This window comes from Aedes albopictus, chromosome 2, assembly GCF_035046485.1.
Source record: "Aedes albopictus strain Foshan chromosome 2, AalbF5, whole genome shotgun sequence".
Classification (NCBI taxonomy): domain Eukaryota; kingdom Metazoa; phylum Arthropoda; class Insecta; order Diptera; family Culicidae; genus Aedes; species Aedes albopictus.
Window position 1 is genome coordinate 325815887 of NC_085137.1, and position 27649 is coordinate 325843535.

General features: G+C 45.2%; 1 protein-coding gene across 3 annotated transcripts; it reads right to left on the reverse strand.

The window, feature by feature from the left end:
* Positions 1-11746: 11746 nt before the first annotated feature.
* On the reverse strand, positions 11747-15765 carry LOC115262396 (uncharacterized). 3 transcript variants are annotated; one of them, XM_062852441.1, is made up of 5 exons: positions 15187-15765; positions 15033-15125; positions 14833-14975; positions 14677-14776; positions 11747-14623 (listed from the first exon to the last, which is right to left on the reverse strand). In XM_062852441.1, the coding sequence occupies exon 5, from the start codon at positions 13933-13935 to the stop codon at positions 11755-11757; it is 2181 nt and encodes a 726-aa protein (XP_062708425.1). In that variant the 5' UTR covers positions 13936-14623; positions 14677-14776; positions 14833-14975; positions 15033-15125; positions 15187-15765; the 3' UTR covers positions 11747-11754. The 3 variants fall into 3 exon arrangements, with proteins under 3 accessions (XP_062708425.1, XP_062708426.1, XP_062708424.1); XM_062852442.1 differs by having other exon boundaries at positions 11747-14776; positions 14833-14970; XM_062852440.1 differs by having other exon boundaries at positions 11747-14776.
* Positions 15766-27649: the final 11884 nt, after the last annotated feature.

Consider the following 27649-nt stretch of genomic DNA (forward strand, 5'->3'; position numbering starts at 1 on the left):
TGCAAGTGAGCATACACAATGATAGAATTTTGTTGCAAAATATGAAGTAGAATCTGAGATTACCATTTTAGTAGCCACAGAGCAATGGCGGATATTTCCTCGACCGTCCCGTCCGCCCTTAATGAGTATAAACATTGCACTCTGATGGAACTCCAGTTCACTACTCCGAATTAGACAGCGAAAGTTTTAGCTTCTTGCCCAGGTGTTAGTTATGCAGCTTATTTCTAGCAACCACAATAAACTGAAAACACTCCATAGGAATTCTACAAGCGCTCCAAAAAAATGAACACATGCTCCATTGAAGTGAATTTTAAAAATAATACTAAATTTTTAAATATATTAAACTTGACTTACGCAGTCTATCTTTATTTATACGTTCAAGGTGTTTTGATTCATAAAATATTCCGTATAGGTGACGCAATTCACCACTCAAAAAATAAGTTAATTTTACGTTAAGTTTTTACAGTTATTTACGTCTTAATGTGTAGAGAAAGCTTTTGGAAAATGATGGAGCGTAAGTGGAGGGGGGTTGGACCACTTTCTACGCAGAGGCGGGAATGCAATTTGCAAGCAAGCGTTACATTGAAACCTGGCCGAATTTCGCTTCAGAGGCAGGCCCACCCGAGCAGAGTAAAAAAGCTCAATAATAGCATATTTTGATATGGAGAACAAAATGTGACATTTGTTTGTTTGAGATAAGAGGTAAAAGTACTGAAACTAATATCTCAATTTCACTCCTGGAACATCATCATCATAGCACATTTAGCTCTTGGTAAGATCTAACCAATAGAAGTGAGCTATTTGATTGATCTTCAAATATCATATTTTGCTTTTTATTAGATGATTAAAGAACAAATTTTTGCTATTGTTTTCAGTACTTTTACCTTTTATCTCAAACAAACCAATATCACATTTTGATCGTCAGTACTTGAACTCTGCCCGGGCAGAGGCTCATGGCGGCGTAGCCTCAACAAAGAAATAATCAGGGTACACCAGGTACAGAAACCCCTTGAAAACCCCATGAGACCGTCTGAGACGCTCCAAAAATCACCCCGGAGATCCCCTGGAGCCCCCTGAAATACTCATGAATTCTCTTGAGGCCGCCTGAAATGCCTATGAGACCTCCTGGAATCCTCTTAGACTGCCTGATTCGCCTTGGAGACCTCCTGGGTAATCTAAAACCTTATGCGAATCGCAGAAACACTCCTGTGACGACTGACTCAAAGCCCCTCTGAAACGCCCCTGCAACTCTCGAAAATGCCTCTGAGTTCCTCTGAACCGCCCTTGAAACCATCCTGAGACCTCTTTAACTTTCTTAGATTACTCCCCATTAAGACCCTCCAGATCGCCCATTTACCTTTCCTTTCCTCAGATCTATAATGATAGTTACCGTCATTATTACATTTTCTTATGCACAATAATGTACATTTCAACGGCTATTACGCACATGGTCTTGTTGCCACAGCGGAGATGACGCGTGGACTCGGAGAATGGCTAGTTCAGATGCGGTACAAGAGGTAGTCCAGGGTTTCGGAGTCGGCTTCGTAGTTCATAATGGTTCCCTGCGGTCGAAATTGACCCTTACAGCAATTAAGTGGCCGCGAAAAGGAAGTCCTGGTAGAATTGCTGTCTTGGCGTCGGTGTACTGGGTTGGATCCGATCCCGCCCGAATAAAACGATATTATACAGTTGTGATACAGCCAATCATTTTCTGATTATTAGTGTTATCATAAAATGGATCATAGATAAATGATAATGTGAATCGTATTCATGATAACATGAATTTTAATCAGAGTTAGAATGATAGACCGAATAGGTTGTTAAGTATCGTTACCATTCAAAAACAACGATTTTCTCGAACAAAAATTTTATCAAATTATTCACCCTATAATCATTTTATCATTAATTTTATGATACACTGAATAATGAAAATAAAAACTGAAATATTTCACAGTGCTGCCTTACCGACTTCAAAAATGATACACCCCTGCAGATCCAACTGCTGTCAAAGTGCGAGATGTTGAGACGTCGTGTTTATTTTGGTGTTGCTTGAAGTTTTTTGTTATGGAGTTTGGAATCGAATTGTTGGCTGCTGGTGGGCTGACTCGGCTTTTTCTCGCGCGGTGCTTACTTGCTGGACCACATAGGCACTGTGCTCGCAGTTTTCTCAAAGGTAAACGTCGAGAACCGACCCGATGGAACTTTGATTTTAGGTTTCACTGCTTTTTCAATACTATGTATCACCGCACAACTATGAAGTTACTGGCAAGGTAGGTTATCTGAGTACTAAGGTAATAACTCGCCAACACTGAAGAGTGCATAATTTATACTTGCAACATAATAACAGTGCCAAAAGCGAGGCCAAAAGTTAGTAACAGGTACAGCAAAATATGCTTCAGTACGACCACATTGCAGTGCGTTATTGAGGGCATTTTTCATGATCATAGGACAGATCATAAGATAGATACCCCACCTACGTGCGCTTTGTGTGGATTGATTATAGTGACCTTGATTAGAAGCCTCCAGGGCTGTTACAGCTTCTGTGCGTCCTTCCTGCCTAGCCTTTTTAATCACTCACTTCCATAAGCAAAGCATAAACATTCGTAAAATTTAGGAATACCCAATTATTTAAAACTATAAATTTATCATAGAGTATATTATAATCATTTGTGCTATGATACATGAAAAGTATTGAATAATCCTATTTTCAGATATTGCATCATCTGATCATTGAGAAATGATTACATGTATTATTATCATTCAGTAAATAGAAAGTTTATGATATACACGATACCATGAACAGTAAAAATCTATTCGGGCGGTATCCGAGCCCTGGTATACATCCAATTGATTTGAATTTTTGTATAGAGTTAGATAGTATACGTATCTTGCCGCGTGCCAAAAATTAAGTTATTAGGTATAAAATTGTCTTAGTTATAGCGACAAGTGCCCGAAATAGGTACAGCAGCCCAAGTGGTACAAGCCCCTATATGAACAACTCGTTCGGCTAGACCAGTTCTACAAGAAAGTCACGGAAAGCCGCTCTCACTTTGATATTTATCATCAATGTCATCGACTATCTTCGACATAGACGAGCTTGGTTGTCTAGGGGCTACTGCTTCTGACTCGTATGCAGAAGGTCCTGGGTTCAATCCCTGGCCCGTCCCTTTCCTTCTACTTTCTATACACCCTTAAATGAAACAACACAGCGCACGAGTAACTTTCACGCAGCGAGCAAAAAGACAACAGAATTTTCACTCACATTTTTGGGTACGACTGGATCAGCACAAAAAATGTGCTGATCCGGTGTTACACAAATCTGCGTGAAAATTCTTTTGTCTTTTCGGTCGCTGCGTGAAAGTTACTCGTTGCTCTGTGTACACGAGTTCTGCGTGTATACTTTCTCCCTCTTCTCTGTATATAAAACTCATGTATCTCACTATCACGATTCACATGTTCACAGCCATCGCCGTTTCCCATCCTTACAAATTTCCTAGCACAATCTATCATATAGGGTAAGTGTGCCGGTCGTTGTGATAATAAGGCGAATTAATTCAATAAAATATGATCGTACCATCTTATTAAGGGTTTCAAAACGTTAGTCGGTAGTTTTCTATCCAAATTTGCTTGGAAAAATATGAAAAATATCGTTTCTCTCTGTTTTCGATCATAAATCGCATGCCACAACATCAGGCACACTGTTCCTATTATGGAGGTAAAATTTAATTTCGGTTCCTAATGTTGCGGTATCCCATTGAAATCATATGGGATTCCGCAACATTAGGAACACTACCGCAACAATAGGAACACATCAGCAGCAATGTTAGGGATTTTTTTTAAATAGGTTTTTGGGCAAATCATAAGCACACAAAAAGTGTAATCTAATAATTTAAGAATAATACATCTATTAAAAATGCTGTTTGGCCACATTTCAGTCGAAAAAGTGCTTAATTGCCACTACCGCAACACTAGGTGCTATCACAACGAAGGATACAATTCGATTGAGCCCTAATTAAATGAACTAAATAAAAAAAGAAGAAAACAATGACCCTAATGCACACGAGTTACGCGGTCAAGCAAACTGTGCCGCATTATTTTCAGAATAATAAATACACTAATCTATCACCTTACGCCTGGCATGCAAGCATCAATGGGTGAACCCATTGCCAACCATATCCCACCAACACTCCAACATCCACATGAATTTGTGCAGACCCAGAGGCATATTTGGTCTACTAATATAGATCTACACACTGTAAATGCCTGCTTAGTCCCCGGCAGATATCTCATGGGTTCCTTATGTGAGCGTAGCTGGTCTGACAATGCTAGAGTAGCATCCACGGACGGTCAATCAAACTCAAGCTCAAGCTCAAGCTCAACTCAATGTCATCGACTATCTACGAAAAACGCCATTTGATATTGATGAAAATAAAATGCCATTTTTCGAAGATAGTCGATGACTTTTATCTAATCTTCAATATTAGAGATTGAACGGTTTTTCCGTGACTTTCCTGTAGAACTTGTACAGCCACACAAGTTTTTCTTATACCGTCAAATGGGGTAACTTGCAACACTTTTCGACTTTGAAGCAATATCATTGAAAATCTAAACATTTGGACCATCCTGTAAAGCATCGTGTACGCTAATTACCCAGAGTAGAATGCTATGTAGCAATTGATTTATCAAAATATGTTGTCACCTAATCAGGAGGTGCGAAATACATGCTTGTTGCAAGTTTCCCCATCTGTGGGGTAACTTTGTTGCAAGTGTCCCGACTTGGTAGAGCTCAACTATCAATAGCGAAAGGGGTTTCGGCACAAACACTGAGGGCTAAAAGCTCCAACTCAATCACAAAGCAAATTGTTCATTCTAAATACGTATATTGAACGTCATAATGACCACCTGACTCCTGCTTCTGACCTCGAGGCCTGATTTCCGTCCTACTCTAATGTTGTACACATAGTGACTTAAACTAATGTTCGGTACTCACGGCACCGGCCATCATGCTCTTGCCGCATCCAACTCCGCAAAACGACGCATTCTTGCTGGGGACCTATGCGCCCTCTGGCGCACGCTGTTCCTGTGCCACCTGGGTCGTTCACCGAAAATCAATCCCAGCCGGGGGTTCCACGACTGCGTGGCCGCAGATCGGTTTCCTTCGATTGCCCCAAACGCGAAACTCCAGTGTTGCTTGGGCTGATCCACCGCGAGCGTGTTGAGAACCCCTGGGTGTCGGTTGTGGCTCAGTTTCCTTCAGGGTGCCAAGTGATTTCAGGCTGCAACGAAAAAACCCTGTCGTTCCACGGGTTAGTGGATGCTCACACTCCATTCTCCGCTAAACTTACCCAATTGGGGTTTCTCGTTGGTTGTGTTGTAATGCAACTAAAGCCAACCTCAGTCGCCACGAGGTTCTTATGCAGCTCCTGCGGTGCCGTGATCGGTGGCCTGTAATTGGGATCCAGTTAGTCGGCCATTTTGTTCGCACTGCCAATCGTACCTACCGCCCAATCCTCCGCTGATGTCACGAACGTCACCAAAGACAATGGTTTTACGGTGTGCTTATTGTTGATCGTTTTGTCCCCGTCCTGATGCCAAAAGTTCCTCACGTGATCGGCGGAGCCCGTCGGCTTCGAAAGCGGCTGATCTAATTAACGCACAAAGTTTAGCTTCCAGTTTGCCGATTTTCTGTAGTGTGACTCACCGTTCGAATAATGCGAATCTGCGCCCGCTGCTGTTTACAGGGAGATGCCGTAAATCTCTCTTTGGCACCGTCTGCCCACGTGTCGATGACAAACTGCAGTGATTTGGGATGTGGTTTAGAGGTTTTGCTTAGCACTCGATAGGGTCTTGCTCACCTTTTGATGCCTTCTACGTCCGGATGTTTTCTCGGCAATGGTGCGCGTCACCACGCGATCGTTCGCTACCAGCTTGCCAATCGACTATGGCGGTCAATCAAACTTCTTTCTTACACCGGCACTAAAACACTCAATCGTTTGCAAAAAAAAACACTCGATCGCGGTGCCAACCGATCCGACCGATCGCACCATGGGGACTGCCGATGCGATGACGACGGAAAACGTTGCTCGCCCCAGTTTGCTCGCGTCCTCGTTCGCCAGCTGTGCGAGTGTGTGTTAGCGCTCGGGCAATTTCTCTCGCACGTTGCGAGTGAGATCACGAGGCCGATCGTTTTCCTACGGCTCTTGCATCTGATCGGATAGGTGTGGAGTCGTGCGCCTTCTTTCACCTATGTACTTGCGAGCTCATATGTGCTGGGAGTAATAATTTTCTGTTGTGCGGCCGATTGATGGTTGATGATTTTCGCAGGGGTTTCTTGAGCCATGGCCGGCGGAGCAGTATTTGTTAGGTGATTCGTACAACAGTGCTAGTCGATTCTAATTTTTCTACACGTAATATTCACAACTCATACTTGAACGTAACACAACTCTACCGTAGCGGAAGAATTTTTCATAAATCGGTGATCAAACGATTTATGAAAAATTCACAAAATCCTAACTCATCCTCCTAGGATGATGGTCAGAGACAAGTCGGTCAGCCTAACTCTTGAGCAGACCTCAAGTTACATCGTTTCCTCAACTAAAACCAAACTCATACGCAAGCCTCGGCTGCTTGCCAAATCTTCTCTATCCTCCAAACTGCATAATCCTAATGCTGAACTAAATCTCACGCCAGCAGCGCCTGGCAAAATCTTCGACCTCTCAAATCGTCTCTGACCAATGTCCTTGTCCAGCTTCCACGAATCCTACGGCAAAACATTCAAATCGGATTCTAGCCTATTGTATTGACTAAAATAGGCTTAATCGCACACAAAACATTAAGAAGCTATATTTACAGACTATCTACAAGGACAAAATTGGTTTGTTCTGGTTTGTGCATATTCTGAGAACAGAAAAATTTACTAATCTAAATCGTCATGAGCCCGGGAAATAGGGTTTTACCGCGCCCCTGGTCGCGTTACTTTTGGGATGAAGATTTCATGACGACCCCCAGATCTTTAACCCTTGGCCACGCATTCGAATTGACTGGAAACACTTGAGGGTTCGTGTGCACCATCCAGTCGTGGATGTGCTTGGATTGCCGAGATCGTGTTCTCTTCCTTCGTAGTGGTGCCACTCATAGCTCTGTGTTAGTGAGGATGGTCGAATAGTTGATGATGGGCTCGATTTGTCTCGATCGGCTAACGGCATGACCACTTGGTGTTTCGGTGTGAGGGTTCCTCGGATGTCGTTGCGCTTCACTCGATGTCCTGTTTGTTTGGTATCTGGAGCCTCCCTACTCAACGATGGTTTTCAGGGTCCCAGTCTCCCTCGCCCGCTGTAGGCTGTACGCTGCGCTCTTCGTGATGGTATTTGGAGCCTCCCTACTCACTGCTGTTTTCAGGGTCCCAATCTCCCTCGCCCGCTGTAGGCTGATGACTGCTGTGCTCTCTGTACTGGTATCTGGAGCCTCCCTACTCACTACTGTTTTCAGGGTCCCAGTCTCCCTCGCCCGCTGTAGGCTGATGACTGCTGTGCTCTCTGTACTGGTATCTGGAGCCTCCCTATTCACTACTGTTTTCAGGGTCCCAGTCTCCCTCGCCCGCTGTAGGCTGATGACTGCTGTGCTCTCTGTACTGGTATCTGGAGCCTCCCTACTCACTACTGTTTTCAGGGTCCCAGTCTCCCTTGCCCTCAGTAGGCTGTCGATTCGTCCTGGTGTTTGGCGTGTCTTCGTCCTGGTATTTGGAGCCTCCTTACTCGCATCGCTTTCAGGGTTCCAATTTCCCGCGCCCACTGTAGGCTTTTCTACGTCCTCCTGCTCTCCCAAAGCTCTCCAGTTGCTGTCTCCCTGCGCCTGATAGTGGCCGTAAGCTTCAACTCCGCGCCGAACCGATGTTTGGTCGTCGATCTCCGGGTCTCCACTCCTCCTATCAGAGAATACATCTGGTGCCTTGACGAGAAACCTGCGTCCCGTTTCCAGAATCACAGGGTGCCATTTCTCCCGCTTGGCGAACGGCTCACGGTACACCTCCTGGCGCGATGGAAGTGTTTGGGTACCGCATGTTGATTCTCCTACTTGCTACTCTTCGGCCTTCTGCAGATTGGGTGATGGAATCTCAAATCGTTCAAGATCGTGGTCTACTAGAAAGCTGGCTGATTTTTCGAGGTGGAGAGGTAGTCGTAAAGAAGTTATTGCTCATCACACCTGACTTTCTACCATTTTCCCGTTTGTTACGTGTTTTTGGAGCGTGGTACTCATGGTTGACAGGCATTGCCTGCGGACATAGCTTTAACATTGTGGAACCTCGTACGGCTGTACGGAAATCCTTGCTGTCGACTCCCAATCGGTGTTGCTGTGGTGGAGCAGTATTGCGACGGCTTCTCACCCTCAGCTCTCGTGGTCAAATCTCCCAGTGATTGGTGTTTCTACTTGCTTGGCTGCTTCGTGGTTGACAGGCACCGCCTGTGTACATAGCTTGAACAGCCTGGAATCTCGCTGCTGGGAACGAAGATTCCAGTAGATGTAGTCGTCAAATCGGTGTAACGGAAGTGAAGAATCCGGTTGGAACTTCTCCGCCTTCCTGTTCGCTGTAATAATGCCCAATTGTGGTGTTTTCTTCAGCGTTCGCTTCTTCGTTAACAGGCACCGCCTGTTTGCATAGCTTGCACATGTTCGTTTAGTCCGCCTTGATGTCCTTCGCGTGGAACCTTCCCTTCTTGCCGCTCAGAACATCCTCTAGCACGTACAGGTTCGTCCCGATGATCTCCTTGACGATGGCCGGAACGAATTTCGGCTCAAGCTTGCTGTTGATTTGGTCCGCCTTCGAGGAGAGTACGAACGATCGCCGCCAAACCAAGTCTCCGACTTTGAACGCTACTGATCTTGTGCGAAGATTGTATCGCTGCTTCGCCCGTTGGTGGCTGTTCTTGATCCGCTCGATGATTAGCTTCTGGATTCGACGAATCGCCGAGAGTCGTAGGTCCTGCGCTACCTTCGGGTCTTCTGGTGTATTGAGCTCCTGCTGCGTGTACAGATCCGTGTGCAACAACAGGTTTCGTCCAAAGTTGGCTTCGTGTGGACTGACGCCCGTCGCTTCGTGTCGAGCAGCGTTTATAGCCGCCGTGATCGCCGGTAGCTTTTCGTCCCACTCTCTATGATCGCCGTCCAACAATGCCCGGATGCAGGTTACTACGACGCGGTTGACGCGTTCGGCGTTATTGACCTGCGGACAGTAGAACGCTGTCTTCATGTGGCCGATCTTGTGTTTCGCTAGCCAGGATTTGAACACCATCGATTCGAACTGCTTCCCGTTATCGGACAGTATCAGCCGTGGCCGAGAGAACTTCAGGCAAACTTCTTCTTCCAGGAACTCCACCATCTTTTGCGAATCCGCTGTGCGCATCGGCTTAACGATCACATATTTGCTGACCCAGTCGACTACTACCAACAGCACCGTGTTTCCTCGCTTGGAACGTGTGAGCGGACCGACAAACTCTACCGATATCATCTCCCAAGGAGTCTTCGCCGGCTTCGGATTTCCCATCTGCGGCATCATCTTCGATCCTGGTGCTTTGCATGCTTTGCAGGTTGCACAGTTTCGGACGTAGTCGTGAATCTCCTGCTGCATCTGTGGCCAGTAGTAGTGGGCTTGTAGCTTGTGCCAGGTTTTGTAGAAACCCAGATGCGCTGCTGCCGGTTCGTCGTGGTATCTTCGGATAAGCTGGAACCTCTCTTCTTTCGGAACGACTTGCTTCCACTTGTGGTAAACTGCTCCCACTTCGTCCTTGCAACGGCAGTTCTTGAATAGCGTGTCGTTTGCTATGCGGAAGTCCGGGAATTTATCTCCTTCGCTCTTTACTCTGTCCACCAGCTTCCTGTACCACGGATCCAGGACTTGGTCTACCGTGAAGACTGCTTCAGCTACTGTTCTCGAGAGCGCATCTGGAACAACGTTTATCGAACCCTTCCTGTACCGGATCTCGAAATCAAACGCGTTCAGACGCAACAGCCACCGGCTCATCAAAGCCGTCGGGTTCTTCATCGACTTCAGGTAGCTGAGTGCTGCATGGTCACAGTGGACAACGAACCGGATTCCTTCCACGTAGCCTCTAAACTTCTCGATCGCTCGGATCACTGCGAGGCACTCCCGCTCCGTGACCGAGTACTTCCTCTCCGACGCTGACAACTTCTGCGAGAAGTAGCTGATGGGATGTTCCTCGCCGTTGATCTCCTGCGTTAGCACTGCTCCGATTGCTGTGTCGCTGGCATCGCACGCTATGGCGAACGGTTTGCTGTAGTCCGGCATCGCCAGTACCGGTGCCGAAACCAGAGCTGCTTTTAGCTTGAGGAACGCTTCTTCAGCTATCGGATTCCAACGCAACTTGGTCTTGCCTGACGTCAAATTCGTTAGAGGAGCTGCTAGCTGCGAGAAACCGGCGATGAAGCGTCGGTACCAGTTGCAAACACCGAGAAATCGCTGCACCTCTTTGCGCGTTGTTGGAGTCGGGAATTGTACGATCGCTTGGATCTTCTCGTCGTCTACACGCCAACCTTGCTCGTCGATTACGTAGCCGAGGTACTTCATGCTCTTCCGGCAGAACTTGGACTTCTCCGATGAAATCGTGAGATTCGCTTGGCGTAGCCGGCGGGCTACTTCTTCGAGCAGAGCGATATGCTCTTCGAATGTTTCAGAACAGATGATGATGTCGTCCAGGTAATGGAATACCAGCGGTTCTAGATCGGCGAATAGGTGGGTCATAAGTCGCGCTAGGGCTTGGCTTGCTGTACACAGCCCGAAAGGCACCACCTTGAATTGGAAGTGGCCTCTGGATGGAACGGTGAAGGCTGTCAGTTGTCTCGAACCTGGATGGAGTGGTAGCTGCCAGAAGGCATCCTTGAGATCGATCGAAGAGATGTATTTGCTACTTCGGAGGTTGTTGGTGATCGCTGCTATCTGGGGAATCGGATATCCCTCGTTCACCATGACGGAGTTGAGGTGACGCGCGTCCAAGCAGACGCGATACTGCCCAGTCTTCTTCTTGACGGCGACCAGCGGGTTGTTCCATGGCGAGAACTGCGCCTCCTCGATGACGTCCAGCGCAATCATCCGGTCGATCTCTCTGTTAACCTCCTGCAGAACGTACGGCGACATGGGGTAATGCCGTTGTTTGCGGGGCGGTGCGTTCCCTACATCGATTCGATGCTCGTACAGCTTCGTGCGTCCTAATCTTCCATCTACCGCTTTCGGAAACTTCTGAATCGCCTGCTCCAGGCGCCTCTGCTGTTCCGGACTGAGCTGCTTCATCTCCTGTTCTTCGCTGATCTGATCTTCCTGATTCGCTTCGAGTGTGCAACACACCGCTTTTACACCGAATTTGTCCCAGAAGTTCATTCCCAGGATGATGCAGTCTGGAATCGAAGGCACCAACAGCACTGGAAGAACTTCGTTGCGGTTGTTGTACACGATCGGTAAATAGACGAAGTTTGCGATGCTGTGTCTCGTGCCGTCTGCCGTCTTTATTCCGCCGCTGACGGTTCCTTTCTGCAATCCGCATTCCTCTGCCAGTTCGACTCTTCTTCCTCCTAGCAGAGAGCAGTTCGCTCCACTGTCCAGCAAAGCTGTCAACTCCTTTCCCAGCACTGATATGACGGCGTGCGGTCGATTGTCACTTCCGGGGTTAATAATGATCGAGTTGAGGTTTTGAAATTCCGGGATATCGGAGGGGTCTCCGAGATTTTGCGGAGAGCTGCTCCCCTCTACTGCTGGTTCTCCGCTGGGTAGTTTAACGCGTCCGTGCGACACGTGAAGCAACTGCGCAACGAGTAGCCCTTCCGTCCACACCGGTAGCAGAAGAGAATGGCTTGCGGTTTCGGACAGTCCATGAATCTATGGCCTTCCTCGTCGCAGTTCCAGCAGAGCATTGGTGGTCGTTGGTCGTTCGGAGCTTCTTCCTGTTGTATCTGGCGATCTTCCCGTTGCCTGGCTGGTTCTGGCAGTAGACGTTGGCTTCTTCGGTTATAGTCGCTCTGATCCGAGCTTGGCATCCACTGTCGTGCTTGCCAGCCCTGTGCTCTTAGCGGCTGTTCTTGCTGTTGTTGTGGTAGCCGAGTCTGGTACGATGCGGTTTGCGGCCGCTGCTGCTGTGCCGCGGTTTGCGCATCTCTTGTGTACTGCCGCGCTGCTCGCAGGACGTCAGCCTCTGTCCGGTTGTACCTATCCGTAGGCCTTGGCTGCCTTTCGTCGCGTGCGGCAAAGCTTGGTCTCGCAGATCTCCGCTCAATGTTCAACTTCAACGCGTTGACTTGCTCCACCAGTTCGTCGATGTTGTGCTGCCAATTGTCTTCTGGTCCTTCCTCCGCTGCTTCGTGCTCGAATGCGCCTTCTTCCACCTCCACGGCGTGAACTCTGTTGAACCGCTGTGACTGTTGGTGATGCTGAACCGGTGGTGGTCTGCTGGTTACTACTGGCGTAGCGAAGTTCGGTTCCAGAAGCGCGCTGTGCGGAATGGGAATCCTGCGTTGCCTGTTCAGAAGCATCTTTGTCTCGTCGTATCCGGTGCAGACTTCCACCATTTCTTCCAGTGAACGAGGCCTCGCTGCTGTTACGATGGCTGCGTAGTTCTCGTTCATGTTTTTCTTCACCAGGAAGAACTTTTCGTCGTCTGGAATGGGTGGATCGACGAAGCGGAAGAGCGCTGAGATGTCTCGGTAGAACTTCGCAAAGGATTCCTCCCTTCCTTGAAATCGAAAGCTGGCTTCCAGACGCAGAATTTGGGAGTATCCGCTGGGCAGGAATTCCCTTCTGATCTCCCGCTTGAACTGGTCCCAGGTCCGCAACAAGTTTTGCGACGTTGCTCGTGAGTACCAGTCGATGGCGTCCTCCTGCAGTAGATGCTTGATGGAGCTCAGGAGTGTGGCATCACTCATGCCTTCTGACCTCGCGAACGTTTCCACGCGATCTAGGAACACGTTGAGTGATGTAGTGTCCTTCTCGCCGCGAAACTTGAAAGGCCAGTTGTGCACGGCCTTCTGAATCCGTCGATCATCCACTCGTTCCGGCGCTGGTCGTTCTCGACGCACTAGCTGCTCCAGATCGTCCCGCATTCGGCAATATTCTTCGTGCATCCGCTGCTCTCTTTCCTGCATCTCCACTATTCTCGATTGCAGCTCGTGAACTTCTCGTGATTGTGTTTCTCGAGCTGTCCGGTTCCATGTTTCTCGCTCCCGTTGAAGGTAGGGAGGCGGTGGTGAGGTGTTCCGTTGTCTAGGCTGTGTTTCACCTCCATCTTCGTTGTCTCGCGCTCGAAACGAACTCGAAAACAGCAATCCTCGTCCCTGTCCACCAGAGAATGATGTCATCAGAGGCTGCTGTGATGCTGGCGGTGGTGTGGATTCTTGATTTGAACTGTTGCCCACTGGAATAGTGACATCCGTCGTTCCGCCGACTGCTCCTTCCTCTTCGTCGTTACTCCTTCTAATGGCATCCGTTGAACTTGTATGATTCACCTCGATCTCACCGCGTTGCACACTACTCACTACACTAGTACCATTCACTTTGTTGAGTAAAACAGTCACGTGCATGGTTAACATTCCATGCAACTCTCTCAGTTCGACCGGAGGATTGATCAAACGTAATCTGTCGCGATAGTGGGTCAGCCGCGTTCGACATTGACTGATCGCAGCCCTATCGGCTGTTCGAATTGCCGCTTCAGTGCTTATGTGCAGCTGCTGTATTTGAGTTTCACAGTATTCAATGTTTGACTGTGGACTCATTACATGGGCTGAGCTAGTGGGCTGGTTATCTCTTAAGGCTTCCTCCTGGACGAGTGCCTTCAGACGGAGGACCTTCCCTCTGTGGGTAGTGGGTCCTAAATTCACTACGTGACGCAGAGCCAACTCATACGTCACCTCCTCATCTGATAAGTGTGTGTAATCCATGTCTTATGTTGAATCTTATATGCGTAAGGGCTAAAATTGTTTCGATAATCGTAGGCCAGATAATCGAAATTGCACAAAACCAAATCTCAACAAAACCAAAACTCAAAACGCTAAACGGCAGTTTATAATGTGTGGATTTTCAGTTGGGCGCCAGTGTTGCAAGTGTCCCGACTTGGTAGAGCTCAACTACCAATAGCGAAAGGGGTTTCGGCACAAACACTGAGGGCTAAAAGCTCCAACTCAATCACAAAGCAAATTGTTCATTCTAAATACGTATATTGAACGTCATAATGACCACCTGACTCCTGCTTCTGACCTCGAGGCCTGATTTCCGTCCTACTCTAATGTTGTACACATAGTGACTTAAACTAATGTTCGGTACTCACGGCACCGGCCATCATGCTCTTGCCGCATCCAACTCCGCAAAACGACGCATTCTTGCTGGGGACCTATGCGCCCTCTGGCGCACGCTGTTCCTGTGCCACCTGGGTCGTTCACCGAAAATCAATCCCAGCCGGGGGTTCCACGACTGCGTGGCCGCAGATCGGTTTCCTTCGATTGCCCCAAACGCGAAACTCCAGTGTTGCTTGGGCTGATCCACCGCGAGCGTGTTGAGAACCCCTGGGTGTCGGTTGTGGCTCAGTTTCCTTCAGGGTGCCAAGTGATTTAAGGCTGCAACGAAAAAACCCTGTCGTTCCACGGGTTAGTGGATGCTCACACTCCATTCTCCGCTAAACTTACCCAATTGGGGTTTCTCGTTGGTTGTGTTGTAATGCAACTAAAGCCAACCTCAGTCGCCACGAGGTTCTTATGCAGCTCCTGCGGTGCCGTGATCGGTGGCCTGTAATTGGGATCCAGTTAGTCGACCATTTTGTTCGCACTGCCAATCGTACCTACCGCCCAATCCTCCGCTGATGTCACGAACGTCACCAAAGACAATGGTTTTACGGTGTGCTTATTGTTGATCGTTTTGTCCCCGTCCTGATGCCAAAAGTTCCTCACGTGATCGGCGGAGCCCGTCGGCTTCGAAAGCGGCTGATCTAATTAACGCACAAAGTTTAGCTTCCAGTTTGCCGATTTTCTGTAGTGTGACTCACCGTTCGAATAATGCGAATCTGCGCCCGCTGCTGTTTACAGGGAGATGCCGTAAATCTCTCTTTGGCACCGTCTGCCCACGTGTCGATGACAAACTGCAGTGATTTGGGATGTGGTTTAGAGGTTTTGCTTAGCACTCGATAGGGTCTTGCTCACCTTTTGATGCCTTCTACGTCCGGATGTTTTCTCGGCAATGGTGCGCGTCACCACGCGATCGTTCGCTACCAGCTTGCCAATCGACTATGGCGGTCAATCAAACTTCTTTCTTACACCGGCACTAAAACACTCAATCGTTTGCAAAAAAAAACACTCGATCGCGGTGCCAACCGATCCGACCGATCGCACCATGGGGACTGCCGATGCGATGACGACGGAAAACGTTGCTCGCCCCAGTTTGCTCGCGTCCTCGTTCGCCAGCTGTGCGAGTGTGTGTTAGCGCTCGGGCAATTTCTCTCGCACGTTGCGAGTGAGATCACGAGGCCGATCGTTTTCCTACGGCTCTTGCATCTGATCGGATAGGTGTGGAGTCGTGCGCCTTCTTTCACCTATGTACTTGCGAGCTCATATGTGCTGGGAGTAATAATTTTCTGTTGTGCGGCCGATTGATGGTTGATGATTTTCGCAGGGGTTTCTTGAGCCATGGCCGGCGGAGCAGTATTTGTTAGGTGATTCGTACAACAGTGCTAGTCGATTCTAATTTTTCTACACGTAATATTCACAACTCATACTTAAACGTAACAACTTGCAACACAGGACATGAAGTTAAGTTAGCCGCACGAACCTCCGAGTTCGTGGTCGGCTGTAATAACCCGAAAACGACTATCGCCACCATGGAATGATACGGTTGTTCCAGTAAAGCGAGAGGCTTAAGCGCCACCTCGTTAGAGGACCTCTCGCTCGCGTTAATTATCTGCCCGGTATGAGACCCACTTTACTTGGGCCATCGAAGAACCTTGAAAAAGGTTCAAATAACAATCCCGTCCAATTCCACTTTCCTAGCGTCCGTCTTACTAGAGTCCGAACAAACCCAAAGCGACTACTAATCACTCTACCCTAGCTACACGTGCGGAGAGTTACTTTCCCACATTAAAGCTTCATCATCACTGGAAGTTCTCAACACCGACCCAGAGAGGGCGACACCGATCACAAAGCTTTTTATCATCATTCAACCAAACTCAATGAAAACGAACGCGCGCCAAAGGAGATTGCTCATATGAACTAATAACCAAAGAATCTTACACAGCGAGTCGGTAGGAATTTCGTTTCGTGAATTCGCATATTACACTGTCTCATGTTCACAACTGTGCTATTTATTCTTACTACATACTACGAACTTCACTAGGCCTATCACTCCTACCTATGCGTGCGTGCTCTTCCCCTCACTAGCATGCCATACCATTCCCAAATTGACGTCACATGTGCACATGTACTCACTTTCAGATACCGCATTTACTGCTGACACGGTGATCCCCTCATCATACGGCGAGATGGTCAGCGGCGATCGCCGCTATTGTTGGTGGACCACACTCGGTCCTATTGTTCGCTGGCTTGGCTTGGTGTAGCTTGGTGGCAGTGCTGAAAAATTCATTTCGTCTTATCTAAACTCAATCACCTATAGCTCATTTTAGAAGCTGAACCTGAGAATATGGTATATGAAAAACTTGTGCGGCTGAACCAGTTCTGCAAGAAAGTCACGGAAAAATCGCTATTTTTCGAATATTCATAGTAAATGTCACGGACTACCTTTGAAAAATGCAAATGATATTCACGGTGAATATCATTTGGCATTTTTCAAAGAAGGTCCGTGACATTTACCTTAAATATTCGAAAAATAGCGGTTTTTCCGTGACTTTCTTGCAGAACTGGTCTAGCCGCCCAAGTTTTTCATACACCATATTCTCAGGTTCAGCTTCTAAAATGAGCTATAGGTGGTTGAATTTAGACATGACGAAATGAAATTTTCAGCACTGCTTGGTGGATCTTAGCCGCGTGGACGAAAGACCGACGCAGGCGGGTCGAACGTGGGTAATTCACCTACCAGGGCGAGCGAAACTCGCTTAGCAACCGATTCTGAGTCACGTGGTCGGTCAACGGTTGTTCAATGTTCACGGACACTACGGTGCGATTGGGCGCGATGTTGACGGCGCGGCCCCTTCGGCCACAGAACGGCGTTGGCCGGCGTTATGTTGGACAGTCGATCACTGAGGTGAACTAGCGACGTAGTTTCCTAAATGCCAAGGGAAAAGGCCGTCGAACGGCTGTTCGAAAAAAAGGGTTATAGAGCACACCGCAATCTATAACCGCACGACTTCAATACCTTTCTGCTTTCTTAACTGCACTAAGGTTTAACCACACTAGCTTTTTAGGAAATAACTTGGCACATGGGAACTATCTAGCTATCTGTAAATTCAAAGAAATTAATCCACTGAGCACTCTACTTTGTATAAAATCTCACTTTAAAGAAATTTCGCGGAACACGGGAGGAAACACTTGGTAATCGTTTCGACTATCCAGGCAAAGTGATCGAGAATCTTTTGACCCTCAGATAGGAAACCTCGAACAAGCTAACATCTCGTTAACGGACAGTTCGGGTAGGCTTTCGCATTCTCTTTCCGGTTTTTCGGTTTCTCGCTCCCACCAGTAGTCGTTCAATGTACCGTTCATGTCTTTTTCCCAATTTACAAGGTCTTTTGCAGAACTTGACCTTCGGTTTTCTTTCGAGTCATCGCGGGCAATTAATTAATTCTCGCGAGAGGCTAAACGGTTGTGGAACTTCTCATGGAAAGCTTATCATTTCAAATTTTGAGAGTCGTTGATTGCATAGATCTAGGCGCAGTGTGGGATTTCATTTGATTTTATTTCTATAAAGGTACTAGAGTAGGCTTCAGAGCTTTCAATGTAAAGATGTTCTACATCTTAAACGATAAATTTTATAATAGCTATTTGCAGATTATGTTCTGTTACAAGACGTAGCGGGTTACCGCTACACCATCATTAAACAGCACGAACATTCTAGTGCTTAGTCGTATTGTAAATTTTTGATGTAATGCATGAAAAATGCATTGTTAAGATGTACACTAACCAATTGACTTATATTTTTTCATGAAAGGGTTGATAGTTATTGCAAGTGAGATTATATCGTTTAACAACAGGTCTCACGTCCCTCAAATATAAAATATATATTAGGCCTGTCCACCTTTTCAAAAATGTTCTCTGATTCTCAAGTCCACCCCCATATTTTGATTGCAATCCTAAAAGAAGTAACTGGTCAAAATTTCAGCCAAATCCATTGCAATTAGGAGGTGCATCAAATCAGTTTTGTGTTTTTCGACTATTTTTGAACTTCAAAAAATCATAACTACACTAAAACTTGTTAAAACTTAATTCTTTTGGCAGAAATTGAAAGCTATACTTGTTTGCTACAACTTCTCTGAACAACGTGTGCCAAAAAAATTGAAAGAAACATGTGTAATTATCACATTTGTGATCAGAAAAACCTTAAAAAGTTGATTTTTTGATAGATTTCGTTCTGGAACACCTTAATATGCGTAATAAGTTTGATATTTTAAAACGGCATCATATTCTCTTATGTTTTTTTGGTTATTTGCTTTTTTGACACCCATGCTGTAGGAGTTGAGCAAAAAATATTAAAATTCGGGGAGCCAAATGTGGCCTAAAAACTAGCTTTTTAGAGGCAATCACGCTGTGGCGCGAAATTGTACTGAACGTAGTAGCTTTGCTTCCTTGTAGTTTGCCTTGGCTACCCCCTACCACGGATGATAACAAACAAGCGTGATGACAGGTGTTGGCTATCATATCAGTGCTGACGCGATGCCACTTTTTGCGCGCCAAAGCGTGATTACACCCGAAAAGCTAGTTTTTAGGCCACATTTGGCTTTCACGAATTTTAGTAATTTTTGCTCAACTCCTACAGCATTGGTGTCAAAAAAGTAAATAACCAAAAAACATTGGAGAATATGATGCCGTTTTGAAAAATCCAACTAATTACGTTTATTAGGGTGTTCCAGAACGAAATCTTTCAAAAAAAAAATCAACTTTTCAAGGTTTTTCTGATTTCAAATGTGATAATTACACATGTTTCCTTCAATTTTATTGGCACACGTTGTTCAGAGAAGTTGTAGCAAACAAGTATAGCTTTCAATTTCTGCCAAAAGAATTAAGTTTTAACAAGTTTTAGTGTAGTTATGATTTTTTGAAGTTCAAAAATAGTCGAAAAACACAGAATTGATTTGAAGCACCTCCTAATTGCAATGGATTTGGCTGAAATTTTGACCAGTTACTTCTTTTAGGATGGAAATCAAAATATGGGAGTGGACTTGAGAATCAGAGAACATTTTTGAAAAGGTGGACAGGCCTAATATATATATGGATTTCGTGACATAGTACTCGTAACAAAATGTCAACAATGATAATTGTCATTTCTTGAAAAGGTAGAGTGAGTCATCTTTAAGTTGTTTCCAGTTTGAAGTGGTGTTTGACAATTTCTGCTAAAATAACATGATTGAAACACATCTATTGAACTTTGTAAATATCAAAGTCGTTAATTTGGGTACTCAGCTGAAATAATTTAATCCATCTAGGTTCAGAATTGATGTTGGTGATTGATTTAAAGCGCCCATAAACTAAATTAAACTTTTAACAAGATGTAACATGAATAAAACTCCATAATATGATATTTCCCAACAATGTTTGAAATTCACGTTCAAAAAAATGTAAAAAATGAGTTGTCATATGAAAATGAACTCGTTACATAATCAAGAAATGATCCGTTTTGGTTATTTCTGTCAAAAATATCGTGGAATGAAGATAAACAATAGAAGGTTTTGTCAAATTTAACTGTTGCAAGTTACCCCATAGTGGTTGACGAATAAAATAATGATTTTTTACATGACTTAGTCGATAAGTTTATTAAACTTTTATCGTTTAGTTAAGCTTACTATTAGGTACCCTAACTGCAACCAAGGTCATCAGACTTATCGCACTTATCATAGGGGAGAGGTGAAATACGATTTTCATACTTGTTTTTATGGCATAAAATGAGCAAACCGTTTTAACAGTGTAGCTAAACAATAAACAAAGAAACAAAACTAATTTTTCCACTAAATCGATCTTTGGTATACATAATCTCTATAACCGAAATAGAAGGGCATACTAGTTTTGATTATTATTAGAAAATACTTCACATTTAGTGTATGTCATCGTGTTGCAAGTTACACCGCTGTTGCAAGTAACCCCGTTTGACGGTACCATATTTTAAGGCTCAGCTTCTGAAATGAGATGTAGGTGATTGAATCTAGGTATGTTAAAATGACATTTTCAGCACTGATGGTAGGTCCTTCATAAGGAAGGACCTGTGCAAAATCCTTGGAAGAATATTGAAAAAATCCAGAAGCTGTTTCAGAAGAAATGCCACAAAGAATTAATAAATTTCTGTATGAATTCAAAGAACATTTTCCGGAAAATTTCAGAGGACAATTCCATAACATCTGGAATTCTTCCCAGGTTCCCTACCGTGATTGTTCTCGGCATTTCTCGGAAGAAATCTTGGCTTGAATCCTTCAGGTTCACAAAAATAATCAAGATGTTGTTACTCAAGAAACACTTCAGGAAAAATTGTGGAAATAATTCTAGGAAAAATTCCAGGAGACTTTTAAAGAGTACTTGGGGAGGAACTTGTTGTGCAATTCGAACATAAATTTCGACAGAAATAACGTAAAGAGGTCTAGGATGAATACTAACTAGTAAAGCGTTTAAGAAATATTTCGGGATATAAATCCTGAGAGAAGTGCCATAAAGAATTAAGTTGTTCTGAAGTCTTGGAGAAATTTCAAGGGATCATTCTGGAAAGAATTTCGGGAACAATATTCAAAAGGATTTTGGAAAGAATTGTATAAATATAGGTTTCCATGAAAATTTATAAACGATTATACTAGTTTACAACATTTTTAACTCGGTAAGCTGTTGATCCTTTTGCAGGAGTAAAATTACAGTAGAGCGATTTTTTTTTCGATTGTCCATACTTGGATGACTATTTGAAAACCCAATCGGCGTACAACTCTAGCAGAGAATTGAGCGTAACGTACGAGAAAAAGCGTTCGAATCTTCTTTTCTAATGGAAGAACGGGGGTAAAGTGCGCTTCGATATTCTTGAAGGCCGACGACCTTGAATGAACAATTACCAGCCACCGTTCAGTGACGCACAGGTCGTGTACTATGGCTAGCAAAGCAACACTTCGAACGTGATTTAAATGCGTTCGGGCGCGCACGATGATGATACGCGTAAACTGTTTTGCCCCTCACCGAAACCGTGGCAGCCGGCATCGGTCATAGCACATCAGAGCAGCCGCTACCGGACCTGCCGGTTAGATTGATGCGCTGCCGACTGTAGCTCAACTCATCCGGACGTTGCCTTTCGATTTCAATCGGTCTGCAAAAGGGATTATTAAGCTGTGGACAGAACGTGTCATCACGCTGTCCGATTCAGTCTCCTGGCCGAAAATCTTCACCCCTACCCCTATTGGAGGAGAATGGGAAGGGATCGGTGGTGGCCGGCCAGTTGTCGATCAAATTCGTTTACGTTAGTGCTTTGGAAGCAAAGATCCAATTCAATTCCTGAACAGAGGAAATAGGGGCTTACAATTTTCGTCTTAGCAAACATAGTCATATAAAGTTGTAATTCATACAGTGTATCAAACAATTGTCAGTTTTGCGATTTTTTTTGTTTTATTCAAATGCTTACAACTTCAAAAATTAATAGAAGTTGCAGTAAAAGATAAAAAAAAATGAACAAATTTTGAAAACATATGCTTATATATCCCAGTATGTACTTGATGAACCATTTTCAATTTTTTGTATTCCTAAGGCTTTCATATGCAGCTTCGTTTGAGGTTTTATGTTCACTACTTTTTCTTCTTCTTCTTTCTGGCTCGACGTTTCTATTGGAGCTTGGCCTACCTCTCTTCAACTTAGTGTTCTTTGAACACTTCCACATTTATTTATTGAAGGGCTTCCTTTGCCTGCCATTGCATGCCCTGCCCACCATATCCCTCCAGCTTTGGTCACTTTTAGCTGCGATTCATCCTTCGCCGCCACACGTACGGTGACCATATGCAAATAAAGTGAAGGAGGACATTCTTACCGAATTCGGTTGGAAAAGGAGGACATTCGTATGAAAAGGAGGACACTTTTTAAACGAACGCGAAAATACCAAAAAGGGAAAATTACAAATTGGATTTATACCGGGTTTGGTTTACCCAACTTATAAATATTTGTTTGGTTTGTATGCGCCAATTGAATTCTTGAAATTGTGTAGTTCCCATAAACAGTACCCTTTTAAATAAGCTTGAAAAGCTGGCAATGTTTCAATCACTTTTGCACTCTATTGTATAACAGTCGAACTGAAGCAGCAAATACTGAATAACAAATAAGCAATCTAATACGAAACATAAACAAAAATACATCAGCAAACATTACAAGTCATCTCAATTTTCTGGACTCGATACCTTTTTACTCGGCTACTATTACTGCTATTCCCTTCTAACTTCCATAGATTTTTTCAAAAGATTTAGTAACTTGGGCTTATCGAATAAGAGTTCTCACCAATAAATACGGCTACTTTTACATTGTATTGTACTGTTGTAGAAAATTAGTGCAGTTAGAAACTATAAAACAAAAGCTTTCGCTGTAAATATCAATACAGCTTGTTCGATAGAAACATTGTTAACGTTTCACTATTTTTTCATGTGGATTAAATTGGGAAAGTTTTTTTGTGGCACTGTTGCAAAACCTTTTTGGTGATTTTTTTTAAAGAAACATTCCAACTATCATTTTGATAACCATTAAGTCTTGCAGAGGTTTTGAGAACTCTCATCAAATCTCATTTCTTTTATTTTAATTTAATTATGGTTTTAAGAACCTCTTCCAGCCTATTTAACCAAAAAAATTCACTTGGAATATCGATATATTAACTCCTCATAAGTGACAGTAAGGATCTGGGAATTGAGAGTTTGATTTCATGTGACACGTACTCTTAATAATTTAGCTTTAGAAGTATAACTTATAGATACCCATTGATAACGTATTTGGTGTTTATCGTAGCTTAACAATAACATTCGAATAATATGTAGTAACTAAACAAACAAAATCACCAGCTTTTTATAAAATTTTATGTAAGAAAAGGAGGAACATTTAATGGAAAAGGAGGACATGCGATTTGTGATCAAAAAGGAGGACATGTCCTCCTTTAGGATACCATATGGTCACCCTAGCCACACGCCGTTCCTCTGCAAGCCGTTCTGGTCCTTAGCACGCGACGCTCGAAAACTCCGAGTGCTTGCAGGTCCTACACGAGCATCGTCCATTCCTCCTGTCCGTACAGACAAACCGGTCTTACTAATGTCTCGAACGTGGTGCATTTGGTACAGGGGTGATTTCTTTGACTGCAGTTTCTTCTAGAACCCGCTCTAATTTTATTGATGATGTGCCTTCGTATGACACGGCTCACGTTATTGTCAGCCGTTAGCAAGGTAGACAAATTCTACTACCACCTCGAAAGCTAGGATAGGATGTGACAACAGAAATTCGCCTGCCTTGATATTTTTTCGTTTAATTTTGTCGAAGATGAAAATCCAGTGCTGCCGCTTTTACTTTAATCCAAATCTTTCACACAATTTAAATTTAATGATTAAAATGTGGATGTATATTTCACGTAGGAAATCACTGTTTACATTTGGAATAGCATAACTTGCAAGTAAAATTGCTTTCAAATGAAAAGTTCTTTCATTTACAGTGCAATATATCAAAACAATAATTGGTTTTGTACCAAATCAATGAATCCCAACAATGTTTAGACATGCGAGTCACTTTAGGTTGATTTACATTTGAATGCTGACATATTTGAGTCGATTAAACTTGAATAGGAAAATACAATGATTTTGAATGTTGGTATTACATCCAAAACCTGCAAACTAGCAACACGGCCAAACCAACAACACGAAAGGGGAGCGATCTGATCGCAGCAAACGGATGTCATTTTCGACCAATCAGCGACTGGTCTCCGTTTGACACATCCTTATCCTAGCTCGAAAGTATTTCCGTCTATCGTAACATTGCTGTCAAGGCTTGTCCTTGACTACTAACCGGTGCAGACAAGTGGCCAACTTTTCCGTGTCCATCTTGAGTTCTACTGCGATTCCATCTTTACCAGCTGCTCGAACACTTCAAGTGCTTGCAAGCCCTCTTCGAGCATCCAAGCCTCACGTCCGTATAGGACCACCGGTCCTATTAGCGCCCTGCACAATTGGTGCAGAAGGGAATCGATTTTATCGCAGTTTCATCTGCAGCCCAAAGAAAGCATGACTTTCGCTGATGATGCTTCTTCCTATTTCATGTTGCTGTCAACAAAGAACCGAGCTAATGAATTTGTCCACCCTCTCTAAGGTATCTCCGTCTAGCGGAACACTGCTGCTAAGGCTTGTCCTATCTCGCCCAGTCCCAATTACCAGTATGTATTCTGGTTATGACGCATTCACAACCAAAGGCGGGGAAACCACCCGGAGACCTGTCGGCATATAGACCAATGTGCTTGATCGACACGACGAGGAAGGTGATCGAAAAGCTCATCCTCAATAGAATGTTGAGGTACACCGAGGGTGAAAATGGTCTTTCGGGTAGCCAATACGACTTCCGAAAGGGGAGGTCGATCGTAGACGCTATTTTGCCGGCTACAAAAACCGCCGAGAAAGCACTTGAGCCTAAGCAAAGGGGGATTCGCTACTATGCAGTAGTGACTCTGGATGTAAGGAATGCGTTTAATACGCCAGCAGGCTAGCTATTGCCGATGTGCTCTTGCGTTTGGGGATAACCGGGTACCTGTACAAGATTCTCGGAAGCTACTTCTAGAATCGAGTACTAGTTTACGACACAGAGGTGGGTCGGAAGTGCTTTCACATAGCCTCAGGATTCTCGCAAGGTTCCATCCTGGGTCCGGTGTTATGGAATGTCATGTACGACGAGGTGTTGAGGTTAGAGTACCCAGTGGGAGTTGTCGGATTTGCCGACGACATAACGCTCAAAGTCTACGGTGAGACGATCAAAGAGGTGAAGTTGACTACCGATCACTCGATCAAGGTTGTGGAGGCGGGGATGAGGTTTAGGAAACAGGAGCTGGGTCACAACAAAACTAAGGTGACGGTTGTGAACAATCGGAGCGCTCCGTCAAACACTTGGGCATAATGATGGACGATAAGCTTACCTTCGGTAGCCACGTCGATTTTGCCTGTAAAAAAGCCCCCACAGCTATTGCAGCACTGTCCAATAGCTCTGCGGTGTACGCTAGTAAGCGCAAGCTTCTGGCTAGCGTCGCTACGTCCATACTAAAGAATGGCGGCCCGACGTAGGGCACTGCGATAAGAACTGAATGCTTCCGTTGTAAACTGGAAAGTACTAACAAGCTTATGTGCCTGAGGGTTGCGAGCGCGTACCGTACCATGTCACACAACGCTCTCTGCGTCACCACTGGTATGGTGCCCATCGGCATCCTCAGGCAGCATTCATTTATTACGTAACGCTAGTATTGACATTTTTCGACTCCCCCCCCCCTCCGTAACGCTTTTTTTGTATTAAAAACTTATATTTTTTGTATGGGCCGTAACGCTCGGCCGTATCTGTGAGGATATGGAGTGCTTCAAAATGCGCGGCATAAGAGGCATACGCAGGATTGCCAGGATGGCATCTATGGTCAAATGGCAGCGCGCGTTGGACAGTTCCACCAAAGGAAGGTGGACTCATAGGTTGATTCCGAGGGTAGATAGTTGGATTAATAGGCGCCATGGGGAAGTAACATTCCACCTGACACAGGTCCACTCAGGTCATGGTTGCTTCCGACAGTATCTACACCGTTTCGGGCATGCGGATTCTCCGGAATGCCCAGTTTGTGCTGGTTTAGAGGAAACGGCGGAACACATTTTGTTCGTGTGCCCGCGTTTCGCACAATGCGTGACAGCATGTTTGCCACATGTGGAGAGGACACAACTCCGGACAATCTTGTTTGTCCAAGAGGATGTGTAGGGATGAGTTTGGCTGGAATGCCATTTCAACGGCTATTAACCACATCGGCTGGGAGCTGCAGAGAAGGTGGCGCGTGGACGAGGAGAATGGCTAATGCGGTACACGAGGTGGTTCAGGGGTTCGGAGTCGGCTTCGTAGATCATACCGGTGCCCTGCGGTCGCAATCGATCCTTATAGCGGCCGCGGAGAGGAAGTCCCGGTAGCGGTGCTGTCGTGGCGTCGGTGTACTGGGTTGGATCTGAGCCCGCGGTTGGAATGGGGTCCCCGGTAAGGGCCGGGGCAGGTGGAGTTCCTGCTGTCTGCAACCTTCTGGTGCATCTGATAGGGTCTGAAGGGTAGTGATACCCTTCCTTACGGGCAGGTCAGATCGGGTTGCACGTGGCCATCAGTTCTTGATGTCAGCTAAGCAGTTGGGCGCGGGCGGGGTTGATCCTGCCCGCCTTCCGAGGACAAAGGGAGTGGTGAGGACCACTCGGGAAACTGGCTAAGCGCCAGCATGCTATCTTGATGGACTCTCCAGAGCGAGTCATCGATGTTCGTTGTTGTAGGCTACGCAGCTAACCTTGAGGGTGCGATTTGCACTAGCCCCTCAATGCCTTCTTAGTGGTTCCGGAGGGTTTGGCGACCATAGGAATGTGTTTAGTGGGTCGAGGAGAGAGTAATCCTGCGTTTTACTTTTGTTGTAGAAGACGCTCTCAACCCCACACTACCCTAACCTTCCTGCTAGGGTGTCTGTTGAACAGATTTCCCCCTATGGCTTTAAAGTAAAAAAAAAACACCATTTTCAACTCTACTATGCCGAATTTAGGAACTTTTCAGTAGATAAGTATATGTATCTACTATAAATGAGTTTGAGAGATCGCCAGTTTCACGTCGATCGTAGAGCGTTACATCACTCCCTTAACTTTTTGGAGTATGTACCTTAGTGCACTGTTGAGCATCAGAGTCAGGTAGTTGAGCATCGGGTACTCGAACATTGATCAGCCGCTCCTTAAAAGGGGACTAGACGCTTAGGCTGGAGCCCGGTGGGTTCCACGTGGGGTATGACTAGGAGTTGCTGGGTAGCGGCTGAGGACTTTAGCGGCACCTGTTTTACGCGTCACCTATGTGAATGAATGCAACATGACGTATGTGCATCAATAGTTGTAAAACCAAAAGTTGAAATTTAATCAGACTTGAAATTTCTTTATGAATATGTATAGCAAAATCAGACATTGCAAAGGAAAGAATAATGTAATGTTAAGTAGGTTTTAAAATTGTTGTATGAGATTTTCGCGCAATTATTTTAAATACTGCCCTCTCTCCTGAAAGGTGTCTTAGTTGAAAAAAAAATCAATGTTAAAGTGCACCAACACTACACCTTTGTTGATGCATGCGCTCTATAATTTTCTACAGATCGAGATATCGCGATTATTTAATTCAAACAACTCTCCATAAATAATTCTTCTACCCATCTGCCATGATGCAGCGCTCACTCGCGCCTATGTTGAACAAACACAACGGAGAATTCCTCGCGGCAGAAGCAGCCACC

Bases quoted from the DNA above. Each gene is read 5' to 3' on its own strand.
- LOC115262396 (XM_062852442.1), bottom strand. From the start codon at position 13,935: ATGGATTACACACACTTATCAGATGAGGAGGTGACGTATGAGTTGGCT.